Source organism: Mytilus galloprovincialis, chromosome 4 (assembly GCF_965363235.1).
Source record: "Mytilus galloprovincialis chromosome 4, xbMytGall1.hap1.1, whole genome shotgun sequence".
NCBI lineage: Eukaryota > Metazoa > Mollusca > Bivalvia > Mytilida > Mytilidae > Mytilus > Mytilus galloprovincialis.
The window spans coordinates 100,765,105-100,789,399 of record NC_134841.1 but is presented as its reverse complement, the minus strand read 5'-3'; the positions used below and the strand labels follow the sequence as shown (position 1 = coordinate 100,789,399).

At 34.8% G+C, this 24,295-nt stretch overlaps 1 protein-coding gene across 3 annotated transcripts in view; it reads right to left on the bottom strand.

The window, feature by feature from the left end:
- Positions 1-24,295, bottom strand: part of LOC143073616 (uncharacterized) — a 72,229-nt gene that overhangs the window by 2,619 nt on the left and 45,315 nt on the right. For all 3 annotated transcript variants that reach the window (XM_076249288.1, XM_076249289.1, XM_076249287.1), the window contains 13 exons: positions 23,412-23,472; positions 18,073-18,110; positions 17,368-17,530; positions 13,578-13,673; positions 11,772-11,915; positions 8,195-8,252; positions 7,457-7,567; positions 6,553-6,630; positions 5,107-5,185; positions 4,522-4,698; positions 3,675-3,803; positions 3,329-3,412; positions 949-1,017 (listed from right to left, as the gene is read on the bottom strand). In XM_076249288.1, the coding sequence (XP_076105403.1) occupies positions 949-1,017; positions 3,329-3,412; positions 3,675-3,803; positions 4,522-4,698; positions 5,107-5,185; positions 6,553-6,630; positions 7,457-7,567; positions 8,195-8,252; positions 11,772-11,915; positions 13,578-13,673; positions 17,368-17,530; positions 18,073-18,110; positions 23,412-23,472 (1,287 nt within the window). The remainder of the gene's footprint in view (positions 1-948; positions 1,018-3,328; positions 3,413-3,674; positions 3,804-4,521; positions 4,699-5,106; positions 5,186-6,552; positions 6,631-7,456; positions 7,568-8,194; positions 8,253-11,771; positions 11,916-13,577; positions 13,674-17,367; positions 17,531-18,072; positions 18,111-23,411; positions 23,473-24,295) is intronic.

Below are 24,295 nucleotides of genomic sequence, written 5' to 3'. Positions count from 1 at the left end.
AAACGAAAAACACATATGAACTACATAAACAGACGACATCATGCATTGTAACTTTTAAAGCCAATTAAGTAAAAAAAAATAATCTGAAAGAACGTGCGATATCATATTAGGAAAATTGATGGTCAAACCATAAGAAAAAATCAAGTAAAGAATTTTAAGTATTCAACCTTTATAGCTTGCTGTTCGGTGTGAGCCAAGACTCCGTGTTGAAGGCCATTTTTATTTATTTTCAAATTACAAAGGTTATTCCTGATTAGTATTTTTAATTATTTTATTTAGGCGTTTAGAACCTTTGGTGACCTCACAGTTTAAATTTCTATGATAAGTACGTCGTGAGCAGTGGGCATTACAGACGAACGTTCACCTAATTTCCCCCAGTCAATGAATGGTCATAGCTACACTGTTATGAATTTCATTCTAAGTCAAATTTGTTTAATTGTTGTTTTATTGTGTCTGTTGGAGGTTTTCTCTTTCATCTCTGTTTCTCTTTCTGACTCCTTTTGTATATAAATTTAAGATTATAAAATTGAGAATGGAAAACGTGAATCTTTCAAAGAGACAACCACCTGACAGAAAACATATGAAGGTCACCAAATGGGTCTTCAACACAACGAGAAAATCCCTCACCCAGAGTCAAGCTTCAGCTGGCCCCTAAACTGGCCCCTTTCGACATTAGATTTATAATTGTTTTTTGTGGCAAAATGTCTTACATAAAAGTTACATGATATCTGGACCATGTATTGTTCATTGTTGTTTGTCTATTTAGATTTTCAACAGAGTATGTGAGACTCATAATCAAAACATTCCATCATTCTTTTATGCACCAGTTCTCTTTATACAAGCTATTGCTAATATCATATTTGAACATATTCCTACCCTTTCTATCAAGTCATTTTATATGTCTTTATCTATTTACTAACATTTTATCCTAAACCTATCTCTACTGACCTGTTTACTCCCTACAGTTAATAGATAAAGAGTCCATTTACTGCAGACCCGTACCATCATATCTTTCACCTAAAAACAGAAAACAAGGGTCAATTAAAGGTGTAGCATACATATATGTATAATAATTACTATGTAAAATACTATCAAAAAGGAATATTAGTCCCTAGGGTATCATGAGTTCAGTAGTAAGGGCTTCAGAAGACAGGATTTATGACATATCATTTCTTCTTATATACAAATCATTATAAAACTAAGGTTCAAACTCCCTCAAAAAATTACCTTAGATAGATTTGGTCATGAAGCTCTTCAGGTGTTTCTTTATTTAAACATCCTTGGCTTACAAATTTTGGCTGAATCCAGAAAAGCATTTGGAATGCTAATTATTTTAGTGTCATTTTCATTTTTTTTCTTATTCCTAATCTGTATTTAAAAATTAATTATAACACCAAAATTTTGCAATATAGGGTAAAGGTTTTGATTATCTTTAAACATTCTAGATAACAATCGGGATTCACATAGTGTCACTCCCCTTTTTAACTCAGAGTTACCCAAAGTAGCCAATGACCTTGTCATTTAGTCTGTGACCTTGGTAAATAAATAGCCTTCATTGTCCCTTCATATACAGTATATCCAATTTACTAAGTCATGTATACTTTGTAGTTATATACTGATATACAAACAAATGGACAAAACATTACTGTTTTCTGCTAACTTTTTTTAAGGGATTTAATTGTATATTGTTATTGTCAGTATAGAATTATGGACCAATTACCTAAAAGTTTAATAAATAAAATGAAAATTTGGTTGATAATCATTTGTAAATATGACAATCCTCTATTTATGATAATTAAAGTGCATTGACTGATTACAATACAAATAGGTAAACAGATAATGATGTCCTAATGTTAGGTCAAGGTTAATATTATTATGCAATGACTCATGATGTCATACAAAGATTCTATCATCTAGAAACTGAGGTTATACATAGGACTATTACAAAAACATTCATCAACTATTGACACATCTATTGCTTAAACTGTATGTTGACCACCCAATGATTTTTGTTTTAATTTCAATATGGATAATAAATTTGTTTTTTATGCCCCATTAATGGGCATTATTTTTTCTGGTCTGTGCGTCCGTCCGTCTGTCCATTTGTTCAACCTTCTGTCCGTCTGTCCTGCTTCAGGTTAAAGTTTTTGGTCGAGGTAGTTTTTGATGCAGTTGAAGTCCAATCAACTTGAAACTTAGCTAACATGCTATGATATAATCTTTTAAATTCTAATGCCAAATAAGAGATTTCATCCCATTTTCACGGTCCACTGAACATAGAAAATGATAGTGTGGATGGGGCATTTGTGTACTAGGAACACATTCTCGTTCTATTATCATATTAAATTTTTAAAACAAGTTGCTGTCAAGTGATATCCAATTCTCACTTGTTGTAGAAGCTATAATTATCTAATCCCTGGCCCAATAACTTCCAGTTTTACGATATTTTCTGATATTCAGAGAGAATGTGATATCTAAGCAGAGAAAAAGATTGATTTGTTCACACAGAAAGAGCCTAAATCAATCTCAGTGATACAGGGACATAATATAGAACCTCTAATGGTAATATAAACTGTGACATAAAATGGTCAGATCTGAGAAGGCCAAAAATGGTGATCTTTAATAGGACATTAACCTATGTAAGGCAAAATCACACAAGTTTATCTTTTATATTTATTTAAAACATGTCATATCTTGATATTTATCTATGTTAGGTAAACTCATAAATAATTATCATATACACACAGAAAAAAATAGTTTATTTGAGGACTACCAAAGATGTAGTTCGTGTATCTATGGAGATACATTCCTCTGCCCCAACAGATGAGTACTGGGTTCAGAAAAACATCCAGTGGTACAGGAAAGTTGTGTGATCAATTTGTTTACAGGTATTTTTCCACATAAAAATGGGACAGAACTCTAGTATGAAATTAAAACCAAACAAACAATCACAAATTTGACAAACGATTTTTACTAGATCAAATTGACCTTTGGCATTTCAGACTCCTATGACCTAAAAAGAATGCAATTTAGACGTTCACATTTTTTTTCTTGTCATAAGTCATAGCTTCTTATGTATGAATAAAAGGAGATATGGGTAACCCTAAGCCTATCATTTATTTTATCTAGGGCTCCAGATCAAGCAACTATAGGTCACTATATGGCCTTTAACAATGAGCAAAACCCATAGTCAGCTATGAAAAGCCCCAACAAGATAGATATCTATTTGAGAGAGTATGTCCAGTTTAACCTACCCAGCTTCTGTCTAACATTTGTAAACTGTCTTTAACATCACCTGATTTGAGAGAGTATGTACAGTTTAACCTACCCAGCTTCTGTCTAACATTTGTACACTGTCTTTAACATCACCAGAAATCTTCTTCAACTGGTCACAAAGATACTGTAAATCTTCCTAAAATACACAATATTTATATATAATTAAAGTGTATTAATGATATTTTTATGTCATATATCTACTTTAAATAAGACAGTCAACACTACTGTAAAGTCAAAAAATATATTTCATTTTCATTTATGTGAAATTTAACACAACTGTATAAATCATCAAAGTGCAAAGATTTTGTCTTATGTTTGATCAGGCATCTTATAAAGATGTGTACTAGTTCAGTGAAAATGGACATCCTACTAAGACCATGTATTGGTGCATATTTTACCTTTTCTGCCACTTTTATTGCACTGTTTCCCACAGCTATATCTAAATAACTTATTGCACTAGATAATTTATATACATCGGTTGGAACTAGATTTTGTAGCTTTGTCAGGTATACATGAAGACATTTAATCTGAAATTTAATAGAAAAAAAAATACATGTAAATTAAAGAACATTTAACAACATTTAAAATTTAAAACATACACACTCTGGATGTTGGGATGTACAAGTACCCGGCCAAGTCCACTTTTATTTTTGTCCATCTGATGAGTTAAGCCTTTTTCAACTTATTTTTATAGTTCGTTCTTATGTTGTACTGTTAAACCACTATCCCAGATTAGGGGAGGGTTGGGATCCCACTAACAAGTTTAACCGCGCCACATTATTTATGTATGTGCCTGTCCCAAGTCAGGAGCCTGTAATTCAGTGGTTGACGTTTTTTTATGTGTTACATATTTGTTTTTCGTTCATTTATATAAATAAGACTGTTAGTTTTCTCGTTTAAATTGTTTTACATTGTCATATCGGAGTCTTTTATAGCTGATGGTTGTGCACATGTAACAACTGGATAAACAAGTACAAGCATCAAAGGTTCAGATTGAAAAACAAAACTTGTATGAAATTATTTTTTTTTTTATCAAAAATCATAAATCTATATGTGAGCACATGAATTCTTATTTTAGAACTACATTGTACACTCAAAATCAAATTTAATACAAAGTAAAATTTCGACAACATTTCCTTTAAATTAGAAGTGTGTTAGAATTTGATATTCCTTTAATTTGAAAAAATACCAGAGAGTAAATGTGTATCCATTCTCTTCACTCATGAGCCACTGACAATATCTTACTTTATAATCTTTAATGTCCGTATCTCTCCCCACATCAAACATATCCTGTAGGTAGAGGTAGGCTAGTCTCCTCTGTAGGTATGCCCCTCTTTTGTCTTCAGGTAATAACTGGGCCAAGTACTGTCTATTATGATGATGGCCAGTGATTTTAAACAGTGTATGGCAAAGTTCATTACACTATAATAAAATAGAAATCATGTATAAATGTGAATACATAGAAATGTCATAGTATAATACTAAAATAACTTGAAATAATAAATTTCATTGTTAGACATGTTCTTCTTTCTAATGTTGATAGAAGTTTAACTTGATCACTTCAATTAAAATAATGAAATTGAATTTAGTATGAATTATATTTATTTATATTGGATTTATCTCCCCTTGAATGCTTTGACTGTAACAAGCAACTGAATATTTTTTATCTGTACAGATATGATATGTAATTGGTAGCTTCTGCATTAAAAGGAATTTAAACAATTATAAAACTAATTGTTTCATACATTTTGTTTCATTTTTAACAAACCTTAGACAGATAACATTGACAATTTTTTTTATTTTATTTTATGAATAGAATCAAAGACTTACATGTGACTCCCAGTAGTTAAAACTGTAACTTTTCAGAATGCCTTTTAAACAAACTTGGAATTCATGTGGTAACACTTCACTGAAATAAAAAATTCATCTTATTCATAATTGTTAATATCACAAATGTCTATGTATTTAACAATTGTGTATAGAAGAAGAACAACACAAAGAAAATATTTTTATTCCAATTATGGGCCCCAAAGGGCATAAACATTACAACATCAATAATTTTCATAATACAATACAAACAATGATATAAAAAAAAGATTAATAAGAACTATTTAAGTTCAGATAAAGAATCAAGTATAATATGTGTTTTTACTTAAATACTAATGCATTTTAATGCAAGTGTGGTTGATAACAGACAAGCAGCCCAAAAAGAAAAATAGATATACATACATGTATAGTACACAATAAGTTGGATCAATTAAACATATAATAACTAGCCAAAAAGAGAGAAGAAGTTAAGCATGTCTATGAATCATCCTGTATATGAACTGATGGGTTCATAAAATCTACTTTTGCTTTTTCACCATTAAATTGCTTCATTGCTAAAATGGTACTTAAATATTCCTTAGCTGTTCCTGACTGAAAAATATGATTCATAATCATGACAATGGTTGTTGGTATTTTGATACAACTGTAGAACAACGATAAATTAACATGATTGTCTATTCTCTCAAATTTATGTGGTTTTTTTTATGAATATTTCAAGAATATAATTCAGTTTGATAAAGGATGACTATGTTCAAAAATCCAGTAAAATTTAGAAATATGATGCATTATTTCCCGTGCCTGAGGGAGATATGAAGATTTGTTCACCCAAGAAGGTTCATATTTTACGAGGGCTTTGCCAGAGGGAAATATGATTTTTCGAGGGTGATCAAATCTTCATATCTCTCAAAGCTTAGGGAAATGAATGTTTTATTCCAGTCTATAGTTTGTTTACTATCTGAATATAAGATATAAATGTACATAGGCTTTTTTTCCTTATCCGCTTGATTAAATAACTAAACACAACATAAACATTGATACACAGAACTGATCAAAATTAAAATTAATAGTCTTTATGTTTTTACGCTGGATTAAATCTGGGAGTATTATACTAACTTAATTAGTATAATACTCCAAGAATATTTGAACACAGAAATGACTTTACTAATGCTATTTGAAAAAAAAAACACAGCACGTAACCTCATACGATGAGGTCCCAATCTACAGAGGGGAATATGATGCTCAGAGGGGAATATGATGGTCAGAAGGGAATATGAAGTTTTGTTCAATGACACATGGGATAGCCTCAACCAATCAAATATTGATTTAGTTATCAATATGAACATACAGTGGAATAATATAATTTAACCCATTATGTGTAACACTAATTACAGTTGGACCTGTGATGTGTAGGGCACTTTCTGTAAATATCCAATAAAATTGTGTACAAACCTATTATGTGACTTGTCCATGGCTACATGACACAAAATAATGAGTAGATCTGTCAGCTGTTTGCTACTGTACCTTGGTCTAAAAAAGATAAAATAATATAAATTTGTGGTTGTTAGTCAAACGAATGGGCATCAACTGTCATATTCTTGACTTGGTACAGGTCTTATGATATGTATTTAAACTATGCCAGTAATAAAGTCCCAGGTACTAGGTGGGATAGACAATTCAACAGCAGATTAAAAGACTAAGTTGTTATTATGTAAATGTCTTAAATGTTAGTGCCAGCAACACCTGGAATATAATTCATACATAATAACAACTTAGTCTTTTAATCTGCTGTTGAATTGTCTATCCCACCTAGTACCTGGGACTTTATTACTGGCATAGTTTAAATACCAGTCTTATAGGAAAAATTTAAGTTAATAAATGAACTTTAAAACAAGTCACTCAGAAAAAAGTTCTCAAATTAAAAAAAAACAAACTACTTCATACTCAATTAATTACATTAGATGTATGTTTCATTATAATAAATGTTATTTTGATTGGCTAACATCAATCTCGAGTCATTCTGAAATTAACATTCATTTCCAAATGAATTGTAAATTCATGATGACACATGTTTCCACAATGAAGTGCACAGGTAAATTAAAGATACACCTGATTGTAATCTTGTTTTCATGATCATAGCGAAATTTTTTATCAATAAGTATTGAATGCTTCCTTTGGTAATTTCATTGGGTTGTAAAAGTGTTGACCTTGCGTACATTTTTAAAACAAAGCGCTTCAGTGCTGAATATAAAATTTACTTTGGTCAAAGCTTTTAAACCCCAATTAATTTACAAAATTAAGCATTCAATACTTAATCAAAGTCAGTTAGAGACTTTGGATTACTTATTCACCATACCTTGAATGTAAACACTGTCCAATGATACTGAGGACAAGGTGTAGATTCCTACATATAGAGTTTCCTCCCCTTGGAATCATTCCATTTTGTTCTTCATGGACAATGTGGCTACTGTAAAATAATAATTATAGTGAAGTTCGGAAGTATGAATTATGGATACCATAATTTAACAAGAATGTGTTCTAAGTACATGGATGCCCATCCGCATTATCATTTTCTATGTTCAGTGGACTGTGAAAATTGGTGTCAAAACTCTAATTTGGTATTAAAATTAGAAAGATCATATCATAAGGAACATGTGTACTAAGTTTCAAGTTGATTGGACTTCAACTTCATCAAAAACTACCTCAACCAAAAATTTTAACCTGAAGCGGGACAAAAGGACAACGAACGGACAAACGATCAAACAGACGGACCCACAGACCAGAAAAAATAATGCCCATAAATGGGGCATAACAACAGAAAATTTATAATTTTCTCTTTCTTTTCAAAACAACTACATAGGGGGCTGTTTCAGAAAAAAAATACCTACTATCCTACATTTGTCCTAGGTTATTATTTAAAAAATAACTTTCTTTTCTCATTTTAAAAGTAGTAATTCTTATCTAATTATAGTGGTAAGCAACATTTTTTATTTTAATTTTTGCTAAGATTTTTCAACTTAAAAATCTTTCTGCAAAATATAAATGAAATGTTCTTATAAAATAAAGGAAAATATAATAAACTATCTAAACCTACCTGTAATCTTCTGTTGAGTCTGTTGTACTGTCTGGCAGTAATCTGCTTACTTCACAACCTATAAAGTCAAATATAATATGTGAAAAGTCCTCAACACATGACCTCATTTTACAATACACCGCAACAAGTGCATCTTTATATTTTCATTTTTTTGACAGCTTTTAAGAAATAATTGTCAAAAATAAAATAGACCATCCCATGAACACTATAATACGTAAACAGATGGTTTTTTTAGGGAGGAAATTTATTCCTCTAAAGTTAAGTTTGACATAATCTTTTGATAAAAACTTAAGTTTATTTTGTGTGGTCTAAGTAGTTTAACTACTGTATCACTAGCCTGTCAGCACTGAGGTTGTCAGAATGAGGTATATAGACTGTATTAATTGATCTTTTGAGTATATATTGTATAACTGTGTCCAGTGTAACATACCATAATTACAGCACTGAGGTTGTGAGAATGAGGTATATAGACTGTATTAACTGATGTTTTGAGTATATATTGTATAACTGTGTCCAGTGTAACATACCATAATTACAGCACTGAGGTTGTGAGAATGAGGTATATAGACTGTATTAACTGATGTTTTGAGTATATATTGTATAACTGTGTCCAGTGTAACATACCATAATTACAGCACTGAGGTTGTGAGAATGAGGTGTATAGACTGTATTAATTGATCTTATGAGTATATATTGTATAACTGTGTCCAGTGTAACATACCATAATTACAGCACTGAGGTTGTGAGAATGAGGTATATAGACTGTTTTAATTGATCTTTTGAGTATATATTGTATAACTGTGTCCTGTGTAACATACCATAATTACAGCACTGAGGTTGTGATAATGAGGTATATAGACTGTATTAACTGATGTTTTGAGTATATATTGTATAACTGTGTCCAGTGTAACGTACCATAATTACAGCACTGAGGTTGTGAGAATGAGGTATATAGACTGTATTGATTGATCTTATGAGTAAATATTGTATAACTGTGTCCAGTGTAACATACCATAATTACAGCACTGAGGTTGTGAGAATGAGGTATATAGACTGTATTAATTGATCTTATGAGTATATATTGTATAACTGTGTCCTGTGTAACATACCATAATTACAGCACTGAGGTTGTGAGAATGAGGTATATAGACTGTATTAACTGATCTTATGAGTATATATTGTATAACTGTGTCCAGTGTAACATACCATAATTACAGCACTGAGGTTGTGAGAATGAGGTATATAGACTGTATTAATTGATCTTTTGAGTATATATTGTATAACTGTGTCCAGTGTAACATACCATAATTACAGCACTGAGGTTGTGAGAATGAGGTATATAGACTGTATTAATTGATCTTATTAGTATATATTGTATAACTGTGTCCTGTGTAACATACCATAATTACAGCACTGAGGTTGTGAGAATGAGGTGTATAGACTGTATTAACTGATGTTTTGAGTATATATTGTATAACTTTGTCCTGTGTAACATACCATAATTACAGCACTGAGGTTGTGAGAATGAGGTATATAGACTGTATTAACTGATGTTTTGAGTATATATTGTATAACTGTGTCCAGTGTAACATACCATAATTACAGCACTGAGGTTGTGAGAATGAGGTATATAGACTGTATTAACTGATGTTTTGAGTATATATAGTATAACTGTGTCCTGTGTAACATACCATAATTACAGCACTGAGGTTGTGAGAATGAGGTGTATAGACTGTATTAATTGATCTTATGAGTATATATTGTATAACTTTGTCCTGTGTAACATACCATAATTACAGCACTGAGGTTGTGAGAATGAGGTATATAGACTGTATTAATTGATCTTATGAGTATATATTGTATAACTGTGTCCAGTGTAACATACCATAATTACAGCACTGAGGTTGTGAGAATGAGGTATATAGACTGTATTAACTGATGTTTTGAGTATATATAGTATAACTGTGTCCTGTGTAACATACCATAATTACAGCACTGAGGTTGTGAGAATGAGGTGTATAGACTGTATTAATTGATCTTATGAGTATATATTGTATAACTTTGTCCTGTGTAACATACCATAATTACAGCACTGAGGTTGTGAGAATGAGGTATATAGACTGTATTAATTGATCTTATGAGTATATATTGTATAACTGTGTCCAGTGTAACATACCATAATTACAGCACTGAGGTTGTGAGAATGAGGTATATAGACTGTATTAATTGATCTTATGAGTATATATTGTATAACTGTGTCCAGTGTTACATACCATAATTACAGCACTGAGGTTGTGAGAATGAGATGTATAGACTGTATTAACTGATGTTTTGAGTATATATTATATAACTGTGTCCAGTGTAACGTACCATAATTACAGCACTGACGTTGTGAGAATGAGGTATATAGACTGTATTAATTGATCTTTTGAGTATATATTGTATAACTGTGTCCAGTACTAGTGTAACATACCATAATTACAGCACTGAGGTTGTGAGAATGAGGTATATAGACTGTCAGCACTGAGGTTGTGAGAATGAGGTATATAGACTGTATTAACTGATCTTTTGAGTATATATTATATAACTGTGTCCAGTGTAACATACCATAATTACAGCACTGAGGTTGTGAGAATGAGGTATATAGACTGTATTAACTGATGTTTTGAGTATATATTGTATAACTGTGTCCAGTGTAACATACCATAATTACAGCACTGACGTTGTGAGAATGAGGTGTATAGACTGTATTAACTGATCTTTTGAGTATATATTATATAACTGTGTCCAGTGTAACATACCATAATTACAGCACTGAGGTTGTGAGAATGAGGTATATAGACTGTATTAACTGATGTTTTGAGTATATATTGTATAACTGTGTCCAGTGTAACATACCATAATTACAGCACTGAGGTTGTGAGAATGAGGTGTATAGACTGTATTAACTGATGTTTTGAGTATATATTGTATAACTTTGTCCTGTGTAACATACCATAATTACAGCACTGAGGTTGTGAGAATGAGGTATATAGACTGTATTAACTGATCTTATGAGTATATATTGTATAACTTTGTCCTGTGTAACATACCATAATTACAGCACTGAGGTTGTGAGAATGAGGTATATAGACTGTATTAACTGATGTTTTGAGTATATATTGTATAACTGTGTCCAGTGTAACATACCATAATTACAGCACTGAGGTTGTGAGAATGAGGTATATAGACTGTATTAACTGATGTTTTGAGTATATATTGTATAACTGTGTCCTGTGTAACATACCATAATTACAGCACTGAGGTTGTGAGAATGAGGTATATAGACTGTATTAACTGATGTTTTGAGTATATATTGTATAACTGTGTCCAGTGTAACATACCATAATTACAGCACTGAGGTTGTGAGAATGAGGTATATAGACTGTATTAACTGATCTTATGAGTATATATTGTATAACTTTGTCCTGTGTAACATACCATAATTACAGCACTGAGGTTGTGAGAATGAGGTATATAGACTGTATTAACTGATGTTTTGAGTATATATTGTATAACTGTGTCCTGTGTAACATACCATAATTACAGAAGACAGATAAGACATCTGGTATGGGTGGTATCCATGTCTGTGGTAACTGTTTAAAATGTATCTGTCTGTTTAGATGCTCCAATAAAGTCTTATGGCAGCCCTGGGTTACCAACTGGTTACTATGTACAGACACTGTAAACAGATGCATCAAATATAATTCACAATATTCAATTCCATTAGCTGATTACAGTTTACAAAATTTATGAAAATTGTTAAAAATTGACTATAAAGGGCAATAACTCCTTAAGGGGTCAATTGACCATTTTGGTCATGTTGACTTATTTGTAGGTTACAGTTTACAAAATTTATGAAAATTGTAAAAGAAAATTGACTATAAAGGGCAATAACTTCTTAAAGGGGCACTACCTGTCAAATTCATGGTCACCGATTTGACTCAAATTCTCATATTTGATTTATAACAATATAAAACATTTATCCAAACTACTAAAAGTCTAAAATAAACAGTTTACAGAGCATCGGGTGGATAATATATAGGTTCGTTTCGTGTGTATTTTAGTCCAGACGCCATCTAATTAACTGTCGATTTGACCTCAGATGACCATATAAGCAATGTAAACATAAATAAATAGACGCCATCTAATTAACTGTCGATTTGACCTCAGATGACCATATAAGCAATGTAAACATAAATAAAGATATGAATAGATTAAACCAACACGTGCAATTGGATTTTTATAGGTCTGTTTGGTTTTATTTTATAGATTAAAAATAGATGTTTCTCATTGTTTTAACCGTATAAGAATGATTGTATGTACATCGATTAGTAATCAAATGATTTACCGTAGTTTCACTTTCATTGTTGACATTCTTTTTCTTTAAATAACCAGTACACGTACAATGCATGCGTTGTCAATTTCTAGCTAGGGGTTACATTGAAGTTCACATGAATATGGATTTAAAGAGGTCCACTCATTCACTTGCAAGTGAAAACCTAATTATCAATGTTTCTAAGCGTAATTTGACAAAATTGAACCTTTTTGGCTACAAAAAGCGAATTGTTATTTCACTTTTTCACTTTCATTATTGATTGAACAGAAAAAAATCAAACTTTAGATTTTTTATATATCTCGTAGCTAGTGCCCCTTTAAGGGGTTAATTGATCATTTTGGTCATGTTGACTTATTTGTAGGTCTTACTTTGCTGTACATTATTGCTGTTTACAGTTCATCTCTATCTATAATAATATTCAAGATAATAACCAAAAATGGCAAATTTTTCTTAAAATAACCAATTCAGGGGCAGCAACACAACAATGGGTTGTCCAATTCATATGAAAATTTCAGGGTAGATAGATTGACCTGATTAACAATTTTACCACGTGTCAGATTTGCTCTAAATGCTTTGGTTTCAGAGATATAAGCCAAAATCTACATTTGTTCTATTTTTAGCCATGACAGACATCTTGGTTGGTTGGCCGGGTCACCAGACATATTTTTAAAACTAGATACCCAAATGATGATTGTGGCCAAGTTTGGTTAAATTTGGCCCAGTAGTTTCAAAGGAGAAGATTTTTGAAAAGTTAACGATGATGGACGACGATAGACACCAAGTGATGAGAAAAGCTCCCTTGGCCCTTCAGGCCAGGTGAGCTAAAAATGTAGTTGAGGCTAAGATTTTTTATTCTTCTTGTTTGTAATATCAAAAATCTACTGACCACACATAAGCATAAGATATAACTTATAAAAACAGATTTTGAATCCTTCAGGAGAAAGCTAGCTCTTGTCCTTCAGTTTCATTTTTTTTTATGTCCTTTTTTTTTTATTTCATACTTACTTAACAGAAACAGCCATCTTAGAACAGCTTCCTGGCAAGCTACACTCTCTAATGTATTCTGTAAAATGTTGGATGTCAACAGCAAACTGTAATCTTCTACAAAATATAACATCAACTATTCAAATATACTGAACAATAAAACAAAATGCATACTGACATTTATGACCGCTTTCTGTCCTTAATCAGTTTGGTTTGTCATTAATTCCAACAATTTACTTTTTAAAAAGCTACCATAAAATGAAATATTGAATTCCTACATTCACAGGATGCTTTGAGTGTGAAACATAGGTTTGTAGGACAGGGATCCAGTATTGTATATACTTAACAACACAAATAAGGCACAATATCTTATCATATATAGTAGTTTCACAAAGTCATGCTAGTTGTTTTCAAGGGAAAAGGTACACTCCAACATGCTCAAATTATTTTTCAATTTAAAAAAAAAAAAAATGTTTTCTGAGAGGTCAAAAATGAAATTAAAAAAATTCTCATTTTCACAGAATTTGGTGTTAATGACCTCAAAAAAGTGTTAAGATTTTAACTAATTTCTGTCATTTAAAAAAAAAGTTATATGCTATAGATGTTTTAAATAAATGTACAAAGAAATTATAAGAGGTGATGCTTTCCTTTGTTATTGTGTATACTTACTTGGCTGGAGAGTAGACAGATATTTATCTATGAAGGATGTACCAGGTGTATAACCACAGGTCTGTAGAGACAGGGACCCAGTATTATATACTTACTAGGCTAGAGAGTAGACAGATATTTATCTATGAAGGATGTACCAGGTGTATAACCACAGGTCTGTAGAGACAGGGACCCAGTATTATATACTTACTAGGCTGGAGAGTAGACAGATATTTATCTATGAAGGATGTACCAGGTGTATAACCACAGGTCTGTAGAGACAGGGACCCAGTATTATATACTTACTAGGCTGGAGAGTAGACCGATATTTATCTATGAAGGAGGTACCAGGTGTATAACCACAGGTCTGTAGAGACAGGGACCCAGTAATATATACTTACTAGGCTGGAGAGTAGACAGATATTTATCTATGAAGGATGTACCAGGTGTATAACCACAGGTCTGTAGAGACAGGGACCCAGTATTATATACTTACTAGGCTCTTCTTCTTCCAATACAGTGCAGTCCTCTAGTTGAGTATTATCGCACTATTGCCCATGCTGGGTGTGACAACAAAGGTGCAAGAAAATATTTACAGGTGCAAGTTAAAAACAGTCTGATGGTGCGATTAAGGGATACTGCAGCTCAGTACCCCCTGCTTGAAAGCATCTAGTGAGGTACTGTCCACCAAAGGTTGTGGGAGGCTGTTCCATATCCTTATGCTGTCTGGGAAGAAGGAATGCCTGTAAGTTGAAGTTCTGGCATACGGTACGAGAAATCTTGTTGTGTGTCCTCTTGCTACGGATGATGTAGTGTGTAGCTCTTGCGTTGGTATTGCTACGAGGCCATTTACTATCCTGTACATCATTACTGCTTTGCAGTTTGCCCTCCCCTCGGCTAGTGGTTGCCACTGTAGAGTTTTTAGCATTGATGTTACACTGCTGGTTTGTTGGTAGTTGTTCAATACAAACCGGGCTGATCTTCTTTGCACACTTTCTAATTTCTGTATGTTAAGGTTGGTGAACGGGTCCCAGACTGAGCATGCATACTCAAGCAATGGTCTTACTAGCGTTGTGTAGCATACAGCTTTTGTTTTTTGGGGACAGTGCTGAAGATTTCTTTGGATGAAGGCCCTGGTTGAATTAGCCTTTTTAGCTATACTCTCTACATGTTTGTGGGTGATCCAATTAATAGTTTTGTGGATTGTGACGCCTAGATATTTTGCTGAGTCAACCAGTTCTAAATTGTGCCCATGAATGTTGTAGCTTGTTAGAAGTGGTTTGCGCTTGTTGGTAACGCGTAGCAGTTGGCATTTGCTGGGATGGAATTCCATTTGCCAATCAGATTCCCATCTGAGCAAGTTGTTCATGTCTTCTTGTAGTAGCTTCGAGTCTGCATCATTTTGGATTCTTCTGTACAGTACGCAGTCATCAGCAAATAGACGGACTGTTGATGACTGAACATAGTCCGGTAGGTCGTTGATGAATAGAAGGAACATGAGTGGTCCAAGTACGCTCCCCTGTGGTACCCTTGATTGGACTGGTGCAGTGTGGGATGTTTTACCATCCACAACGACTCTCTGATTTCTGGAGCTTAGGAAGTCCCTGATCCATTGAAGTGTTGGCCCGCTTATACCATAGTACTCTGCTTTGTACAAAAGTCTCTCGTGAGGGACTTTATCGAATGCCTTGGAAAAATCAAGCAAGATAAGGTCAATTTGTTCACCGAGATCTATGTTTTTAGCCAGGTCCTGTATTGTAAGGATAAGTTGTGACTCGCAGGAACGGTTCTTTCTGAATCCATGTTGAGCGTCGTTTAGTATGCCGTGGATATCAAGATGTTTTGCAATACTACTGCATATTATGTGCTCTAGGATCTTGCATGTGACAACAGTCAATGAAACTGGGCGGTAGTTACTGGCACGTGATTTATCTCCTTTCTTAAAAATTGGAACCACAAAGGCTTCTTTCCATTCAGGTGGTATGGTGCCTTGATTTATTGATGCTTGAAAGAAAGTGGTAAATGTTTCTGCTAGGTATGGTGCAAGCTCTTTGAGTAGTCTTGTCGGGATCTCATCTGGACCAGCTGCTTTGTGGATGTTCAAGTTGCTTAGCAGTTTTTGTACGCCATTTTCAGTTACATGTATTCTGTTCATTGTTGGATGTGGACTCTTTCCTTTATTCGGTATGGTTTTGATATCCTCACTGGTGTTGAATACAGATGAAAATTGGTCATTCAGAATGTTTGCCTTCTTTTCGCTTTCTGAGTAAGTGAGTCCATCTGTATCTTTGAGAGGCGAAACTCCAACAGATTCGCATTTCTTACTTTTAGGCTAGAGAGTAGACAGATATTTATCTATGAAGGATGTACCAGGTGTATAACCACAGGTCTGTAGAGACAGGGACCCAGTATTATATACTTACTAGGCTGGAGAGTAGACAGATATTTATCTATGAAGGATGTACCAGGTGTATAACCACAGGTCTGTAGAGACAGGGACCCAGTATTATATACTTACTAGGCTGGAGAGTAGACAGATATTTATCTATGAAGGATGCACCAGGTGTATAAATACAGGTCTGTAGAGACAGGGCCCCAGTATTATATACTTACTAGGCTGGAGAGTAGACAGATATTTATCTATGAAGGATGTACCAGGTGTATAACCACAGGTCTGTAGAGACAGGGACCCAGTATTATATACTTACTAGGCTGGAAAGTAGACGGATATTTATCCATGACCACAGGTCTGTAGAGACAGGGACCCAGTATTATATACTTACTAGGCTGGAGAGTAGACAGATATTTATCTATGAAGGATGTACCAGGTGTATAACCACAGGTCTGTAGAGACAGGGACCCAGTATTATATACTTACTAGGCTGGAGAGTAGACGGATATTTATCTAGGAAGGATGTACCAGGTGTATAACCACAGGTCTGTAGAGACAGGGACCCAGTATTATATACTTACTAGGCTGGAGAGTAGATGGATATTTATCTATGAAGGATGTACCAGGTGTATAACCACAGGTCTTTAGAGACAGGGACCCAGTATTATATACTTACTAGGCTGGAGAGTAGACAGACATTTATCTATGAAGGATGTACCAGGTGTATAACCACAGGTCTGTAGAGACAGGGACCCAGTATTATATACTTACTAGGCTGGAGAGTAGACAGATATTTATCTATGAAGGATGCACCAGGTGTATAACCACATGTCTGTAGAGACAGGGACCCAGTAAATCTACTCTGGTGAAGCAATGGTTGGAATATAACATCCCCAGGATGAACCTCTGATATCACACTGTCCAATATCTTGAACTATCAAAAAAAAAAAAAAAAATGATATATGAAAATACAAATCGAAGATATTTAAATGAATCTGAAAGAAAGACCTCTCATTTACATGAAACTAGCATGCCATGTTTATCATATGATATTTATTATGTTGATATCATCAAGTAAATAAGATTTTAAAAATCTTTCAGATAAAATTGAGTTTTCATAACTTCCATTCCCAAGCCAAAATCGTTTCTGATAAGAATTAATGTTGTTTGGTCATTCTCATCATTTTTGAAAATGTAAGTATTTATACATTAAGGGTTCACTAATTTCAAGGGATCCTGCAGGTCTTGAGTCATTTTAATATAGTGAACCAAGTTAATTATAATTTTCTACAATTCAAATAGAACTAAAAGTTCTAAAACTAGTATCAAAAGTATAAGGAATTGCATGGATCTTGACACAACTTGAATAAAATTTATTTTCTAAAGTAAACTAAGGGAATTTTGGTTTTATTAAGGATAAAAAACTGGAAAGGTCTTTTCCTGTGACTTTAATCTTTTAAAAAAATAGAAACTAACCTCTTGTAAATGTTTTTCATGTTCTGGTAAAATCTCATCTGTAAAAGCAAATAATATCAAATTATTGATTTTTCCTTTAATGCATTAAAATAGTCCTAGCATATATCTTCCCTACTACTTTAATACACATCACACATCTCTAGAGTAAAGGTTAATCAATTGATTCTTATGTCTGTTTTTTTCCTGTGCATTTTATTTTTTTTCACTTTTGATCAAGGTTAAAAGGGAGTATTGACAACTCATTTCAACCAGCAACATGATTATTGTTTCTAGCATATGATTGCATATCACATCATCAAAGGAAACTATTTTTTTTTAGATTATTAATGTCAACAATACCTGCCCTTAAGAAGATCACATATTTATCAACATTGACCAGTGCAATTTGTTATTTCATAATTTTGAAAGGTAGTGCATCTTTTCAACTAAATAATCAGTTCCAACAGAACTCCCTTTTATGCATTTATCCAGCACTGAAAGGTATGTTGTTTTAGCAATTTAGCAATTTTCATATAAAACATTGAATTGTATTAAGCTGTATAGGCAAATTATAGATTTGAGTTGGAGTTATCTTCCTTTGTTTATGATTGTATATTTCTAGTTGAACCATTTTAGATAAAAAAAAAAAATCTTGACAAATTAAGTATGGCAATTGAAATACATCATATTATAACTTTAATATGTTAGTAGTACATATCATCAATAGAGAGACAAACAAACAACCTTACAGTGTTGACAGGCTAGTGATATAGATGTAGACCCCTAGGCCACTGAGGACAACTCTGATTAATAACAATTCAGTAGACCCCTAGGCCACTGAGGACAACTCTGATTAATAACAATTCAGTAGACCCCTAGGCCACTGAGGACAACTCTGATTAATAACAATTCAGTAGACCCCTAGGCCACTGAGGACAACTCTGATTAATAACAATTCAGTAGACCACTAGGCCACTGAGGCCAACTCTCATTAATAACAATTCAGTAGACCCCTAGGCCACTGAGGCCAACTCTGATTAATAACAATTCAGTAGACCCCTAGGCCACTGAGGCCAACTCTGATTAATAACAATTCAGTAGACCCCTAGGCCACTGAGGCCAACTCTGATTAATAACAATTCAGTAGACCCCTAGGCCACTGAGGACAACTCTGATTAATAACAATTCAGTAGACCCCTAGGCCACTGAGGCCAACTCTGATTAATAACAATTCAGTAGACCCCTAGGCCACTGAGGCCAACTCTGATTAATAACAATTCAGTAGACCCCTAGGCCACTGAGGACAACTCTGATTAATAACAATTCAGTAGACCCCTAGGCCACTGAGGCCAACTCTGATTAATAACAATTCAGTAGACCCCTAGGTCACTGAGGACAACTCTGATTAATAACAATTCAGTAGACCCCTAGGTCACTGAGGACAACTCTGATTAATAACAATTCAGTAGACCCCTAGGCCACTGAGGCCAACTCTGATTAATAACAATTCAGTAGACCCCTAGGCCACTGAGGACAACTCTGATTAATAACAATTCAGTAGACCCCTAGGCCACTGAGGACAACTCTGATTAATAACAATTCAGTAGACCCCTAGGCCACTGAGGCCAACTCTGATTAATAACAATTCAGTAGACCCCTAGGCCACTGAGGACAACTCTGATTAATAACAATTCAGTAGACCCCTAGGCCACTGAGGCCAACTCTGATTAATAACAATTCAGTAGACCCCTAGGCCAATGAGGACAACTCTGATTAATAACAATTCAGTAGGCCCCTAGGCCACGGAGGACAACTCTCATTAATAACAATTCAGTAGACCCCTAGGCCACTGAGGCCAACTCTGATTAATAACAATTCAGTAGACCCCTAGGCCACTGAGGACAACTCTGATTAATAACAATTCAGTAGACCCCTAGGCCACTGAGGCCAACTCTGATTAATAACAATTCAGTAGGCCACTGAGGCCAACTCTGATTAATAACAATTCAGTAGACCCCTAGGCCAATGAGGACAACTCTGATTAATAACAATTCAGTAGGCCACTGAGGCCAACTCTGATTAATAACAATTCAGTGGACCCCTAGGCCACTGAGGCCAACTCTGATTAATAACAATTCAGTAGACCCCTAGGCCACTGAGGACAACTCTGATTAATAACAATTCAGTAGACCCCTAGGCCACTGAGGACAACTCTGATTAATAACAATTCAGTGGACCCCTAGGCCACTGAGGCCAACTCTGATTAATAACAATTCAGTAGACCCTAGGCCACTGAGGCCAACTCTGATTAATAACAATTCAGTAGACCCCTAGGTCACTGAGGCCAACTCTGATTAATAACAATTCAGTAGACCACTAGGCCACTGAGGCCAACTCTCATTAATAACAATTCAGTAGACCCCTAGGCCACTGAGGTCAACTCTGATTAATAACAATTCAGTAGACCCCTAGGCCACTGAGGCCAACTCTGATTAATAACAATTCAGTAGACCCCTAGGCCACTGAGGCCAACTCTGATTAATAACAATTCAGTAGGCCACTGAGGCCAACTCTGATTAATAACAATTCAGTGGACCCCTAGGCCACTGAGGCCAACTCTGATTAATAACAATTCAGTAGACCCTAGGCCACTGAGGCCAACTCTGATTAATAACAATTCAGTAGACCCCTAGGCCACTGAGGACAACTCTGATTAATAACAATTCAGTAGACCCCTAGGCCACTGAGGACAACTCTCATTAATAACAATTCAGTAGACCCCTAGGCCACTGAGGCCAACTCTGATTAATAACAATTCAGTAGACCCCTAGGTCACTGAGGCCAACTCTGATTAATAACAATTCAGTAGGCCACTGAGGCCAACTCTGATTAATAACAATTCAGTAGACCCCTAGGCCACTGAGGCCAACTCTGATTAATAACAATTCAGTAGACCCCTAGGCCACTGAGGACAACTCTGATTAATAACAATTCAGTAGACCCCTAGGTCACTGAGGACAACTCTGATTAATAACAATTCAGTAGACCCCTAGGCCACTGAGGCCAACTCTGATTAATAACAATTCAGTAGACCCCTAGGCCACTGAGGCCAACTCTGATTAATAACAATTCAGTAGGCCACTGAGGCCAACTCTGATTAATAACAATTCAGTAGACCCCTAGGCCACTGAGGCCAACTCTCATTAATAACAATTCAGTAGACCCTTAGGCCACTGAGGCCAACTCTCATTAATAACAATTCAGTAGACCCCTAGGCCACTGAGGACAACTCTGATTAATAACAATTCAGTAGACCCCTAGGCCACTGAGGACAACTCTGATTAATAACAATTCAGTAGACCCCTAGGTCACTGAGGCCAACTCTGATTAATAACAATTCAGTAGACCCCTAGGCCACTGAGGACAACTCTGATTAATAACAATTCAGTAGACCCCTAGGCCACTGAGGACAACTCTGATTAATAACAATTCAGTAGACCCCTAGGCCACTGAGGACAACTCTGATTAATAACAATTCAGTAGACCCCTAGGCCACTGAGGCCAACTCTGATTAATAACAATTCAGTAGACCCCTAGGCCACTGAGGCCAACTCTGATTAATAACAATTCAGTAGACCCCTAGGCCACTGAGGACAACTCTGATTAATAACAATTCAGTAGACCCCTAGGCCACTGAGGACAACTCTGATTAATAACAATTCAGTAGACCCCTAGGCCACTGAGGACAACTCTGATTAATAACAATTCAGTAGACCCCTAGGCCACTGAGGCCAACTCTGATTAATAACAATTCAGTAGACCCCTAGGCCACTGAGGACAACTCTGATTAATAACAATTCAGTAGACCCCTAGGCCACTGAGGCCAACTCTGATTAATAACAATTCAGTAGACCCCTAGGCCACTGAGGACAACTCTGATTAATAACAATTCAGTAGACCCCTAGGCCACTGAGGTCAACTCTGATTAATAACAATTCAGTAGACCCCTAGGCCACTGAGGCCAACTCTGATTAATAACAATTCAGTAGACCCCTAGGCCACTGAGGCCAACTCTGATTAATAACAATTCAGTAGACCCCTAGGCCACTGAGGACAACTCTGATTAATAACAATTCAGTAGACCCCTAGGCCACTGAGGCCAACTCTGATTAATAACAATTCAGTAGACCCCTAGGCCACTGAGGACAACTCTGATTAATAACAATTCAGTAGACCCCTAGGCCACTGAGGCCAACTCTGATTAATAACAATTCAGTAGACCCCTAGGCCACTGAGGACAACTCTGATTAATAACAATTCAGTAGACCCCTAGGCCACTGAGGTCAACTCTGATTAATAACAATTCAGTAGACCCCTAGGCCACTGAGGCCAACTCTGATTAATAACAATTCAGTAGACCCCTAGGCCACTGAGGCCAACTCTGATTAATAACAATTCAGTAGACCCCTAGGCCACTGAGGACAACTCTGATTAATAACAATTCAGTAGACCCCTAGGCCACTGAGGTCAACTCTGATTAATAACAATTCAGTAGACCCCTAGGCCACTGAGGCCAACTCTGATTAATAACAATTCAGTAGACCCCTAGGCCACTGAGGCCAACTCTGATTAATAACAATTCAGTAGACCCCTAGGCCACTGAGGTCAACTCTGATTAATAACAATTCAGTAGACCCCTAGGCCACTGAGGCCAACTCTGATTAATAACAATTCAGTAGACCCCTAGGCCACTGAGGCCAACTCTGATTAATAACAATTCAGTAGACCCCTAGGCCACTGAGGACAACTCTGATTAATAACAATTCAGTAGACCCCTAGGCCACTGAGGTCAACTCTGATTAATAACAATTCAGTAGACCCCTAGGCCACTGAGGCCAACTCTGATTAATAACAATTCAGTAGACCCCTAGGCCACTGAGGCCAACTCTGATTAATAACAATTCAGTAGACCCCTAGGCCACTGAGGACAACTCTGATTAATAACAATTCAGTAGACCCCTAGGCCACTGAGGTCAACTCTGATTAATAACAATTCAGTAGACCCCTAGGCCACTGAGGCCAACTCTGATTAATAACAATTCAGTAGACCCCTAGGCCACTGAGGCCAACTCTGATTATAACAATTCAGTAGACCCCTAGGCCACTGAGGACAACTCTGATTAATAACAATTACCAAGATGAGTCAGAACTCTCAATTGTATCAATCAATGTTGCACTATAAGCTTTCCCCAGAGAATCATGATTACATACAACAGAGAATCATGAATACATACAAAAAATAATCATGATTACATACAACAGAGAATCATGATTACAAACAATAATTGAACTAATCTTACCCTCCTGTGGCTCAACTGTTTCCAATGTATCTTTTACAAATCCACCTTTCTTTAGGCCTTCCTGTAAAGAAAAAAAAGCAATTTTCTATCAATTTCTTTTCAACTCATTCAATCAAAAGTGATGAGTGTCATGGAAAGTAGAAGTTAACATCTGTTCAATATAATAGTATATATTAAAGATGGCTAATGAAAGCCATCTTTTCCAGCATATAAGCATTTTGAGGAAACAGTTTTTTCTCAAATGGCCCTAAAATCATAAAATCAAACGCTTGGATTTTTGTTTTCATTATTATCAAGAAGTGAAGGTTTTAATATTTTTGAAATATATCAGACTACACATTACCACTTAAAAAAAACAAATTCAAAATCTGATCAAAATTAAGTGCTTTCAAAATTTTAAATTCAGATTCCTTTGAAGTCATTACCTTGCAGATATATAACAACATTTAATCTTATTTATCTAATGTACTCAAATTGTAAATTTATAGTCCATTACCCATAAAGTTAATAACAATCTAATATCTTTATATGCATAGGTATTATTTTTTTACAATAAAAATCAAAAGCTATCAGGTAAACCTACTTAATAAAACATTACAGCTATTTCTTAATATAAAAAAGAAAAAATTTGAAGAATTTGGAAGCAATATTTGTGTGATCTTCTCGAAGCATAATGATACTGCTTGTAGAAAAATTCTTTAATGATATATATATATGTTAGACTCAGATCGACGTCCGGCCTCTAATCGACGTCCGTTCCCCAAATCGACGTCCGTTTCACAAATCGACGTCCAAATCTGACTTCACATTCTCAAATCGACGTCCAATTGTTTGATACTCTAATCGACGTCTGATTGATTGTAGTCGTCTTTAATCGATGACCA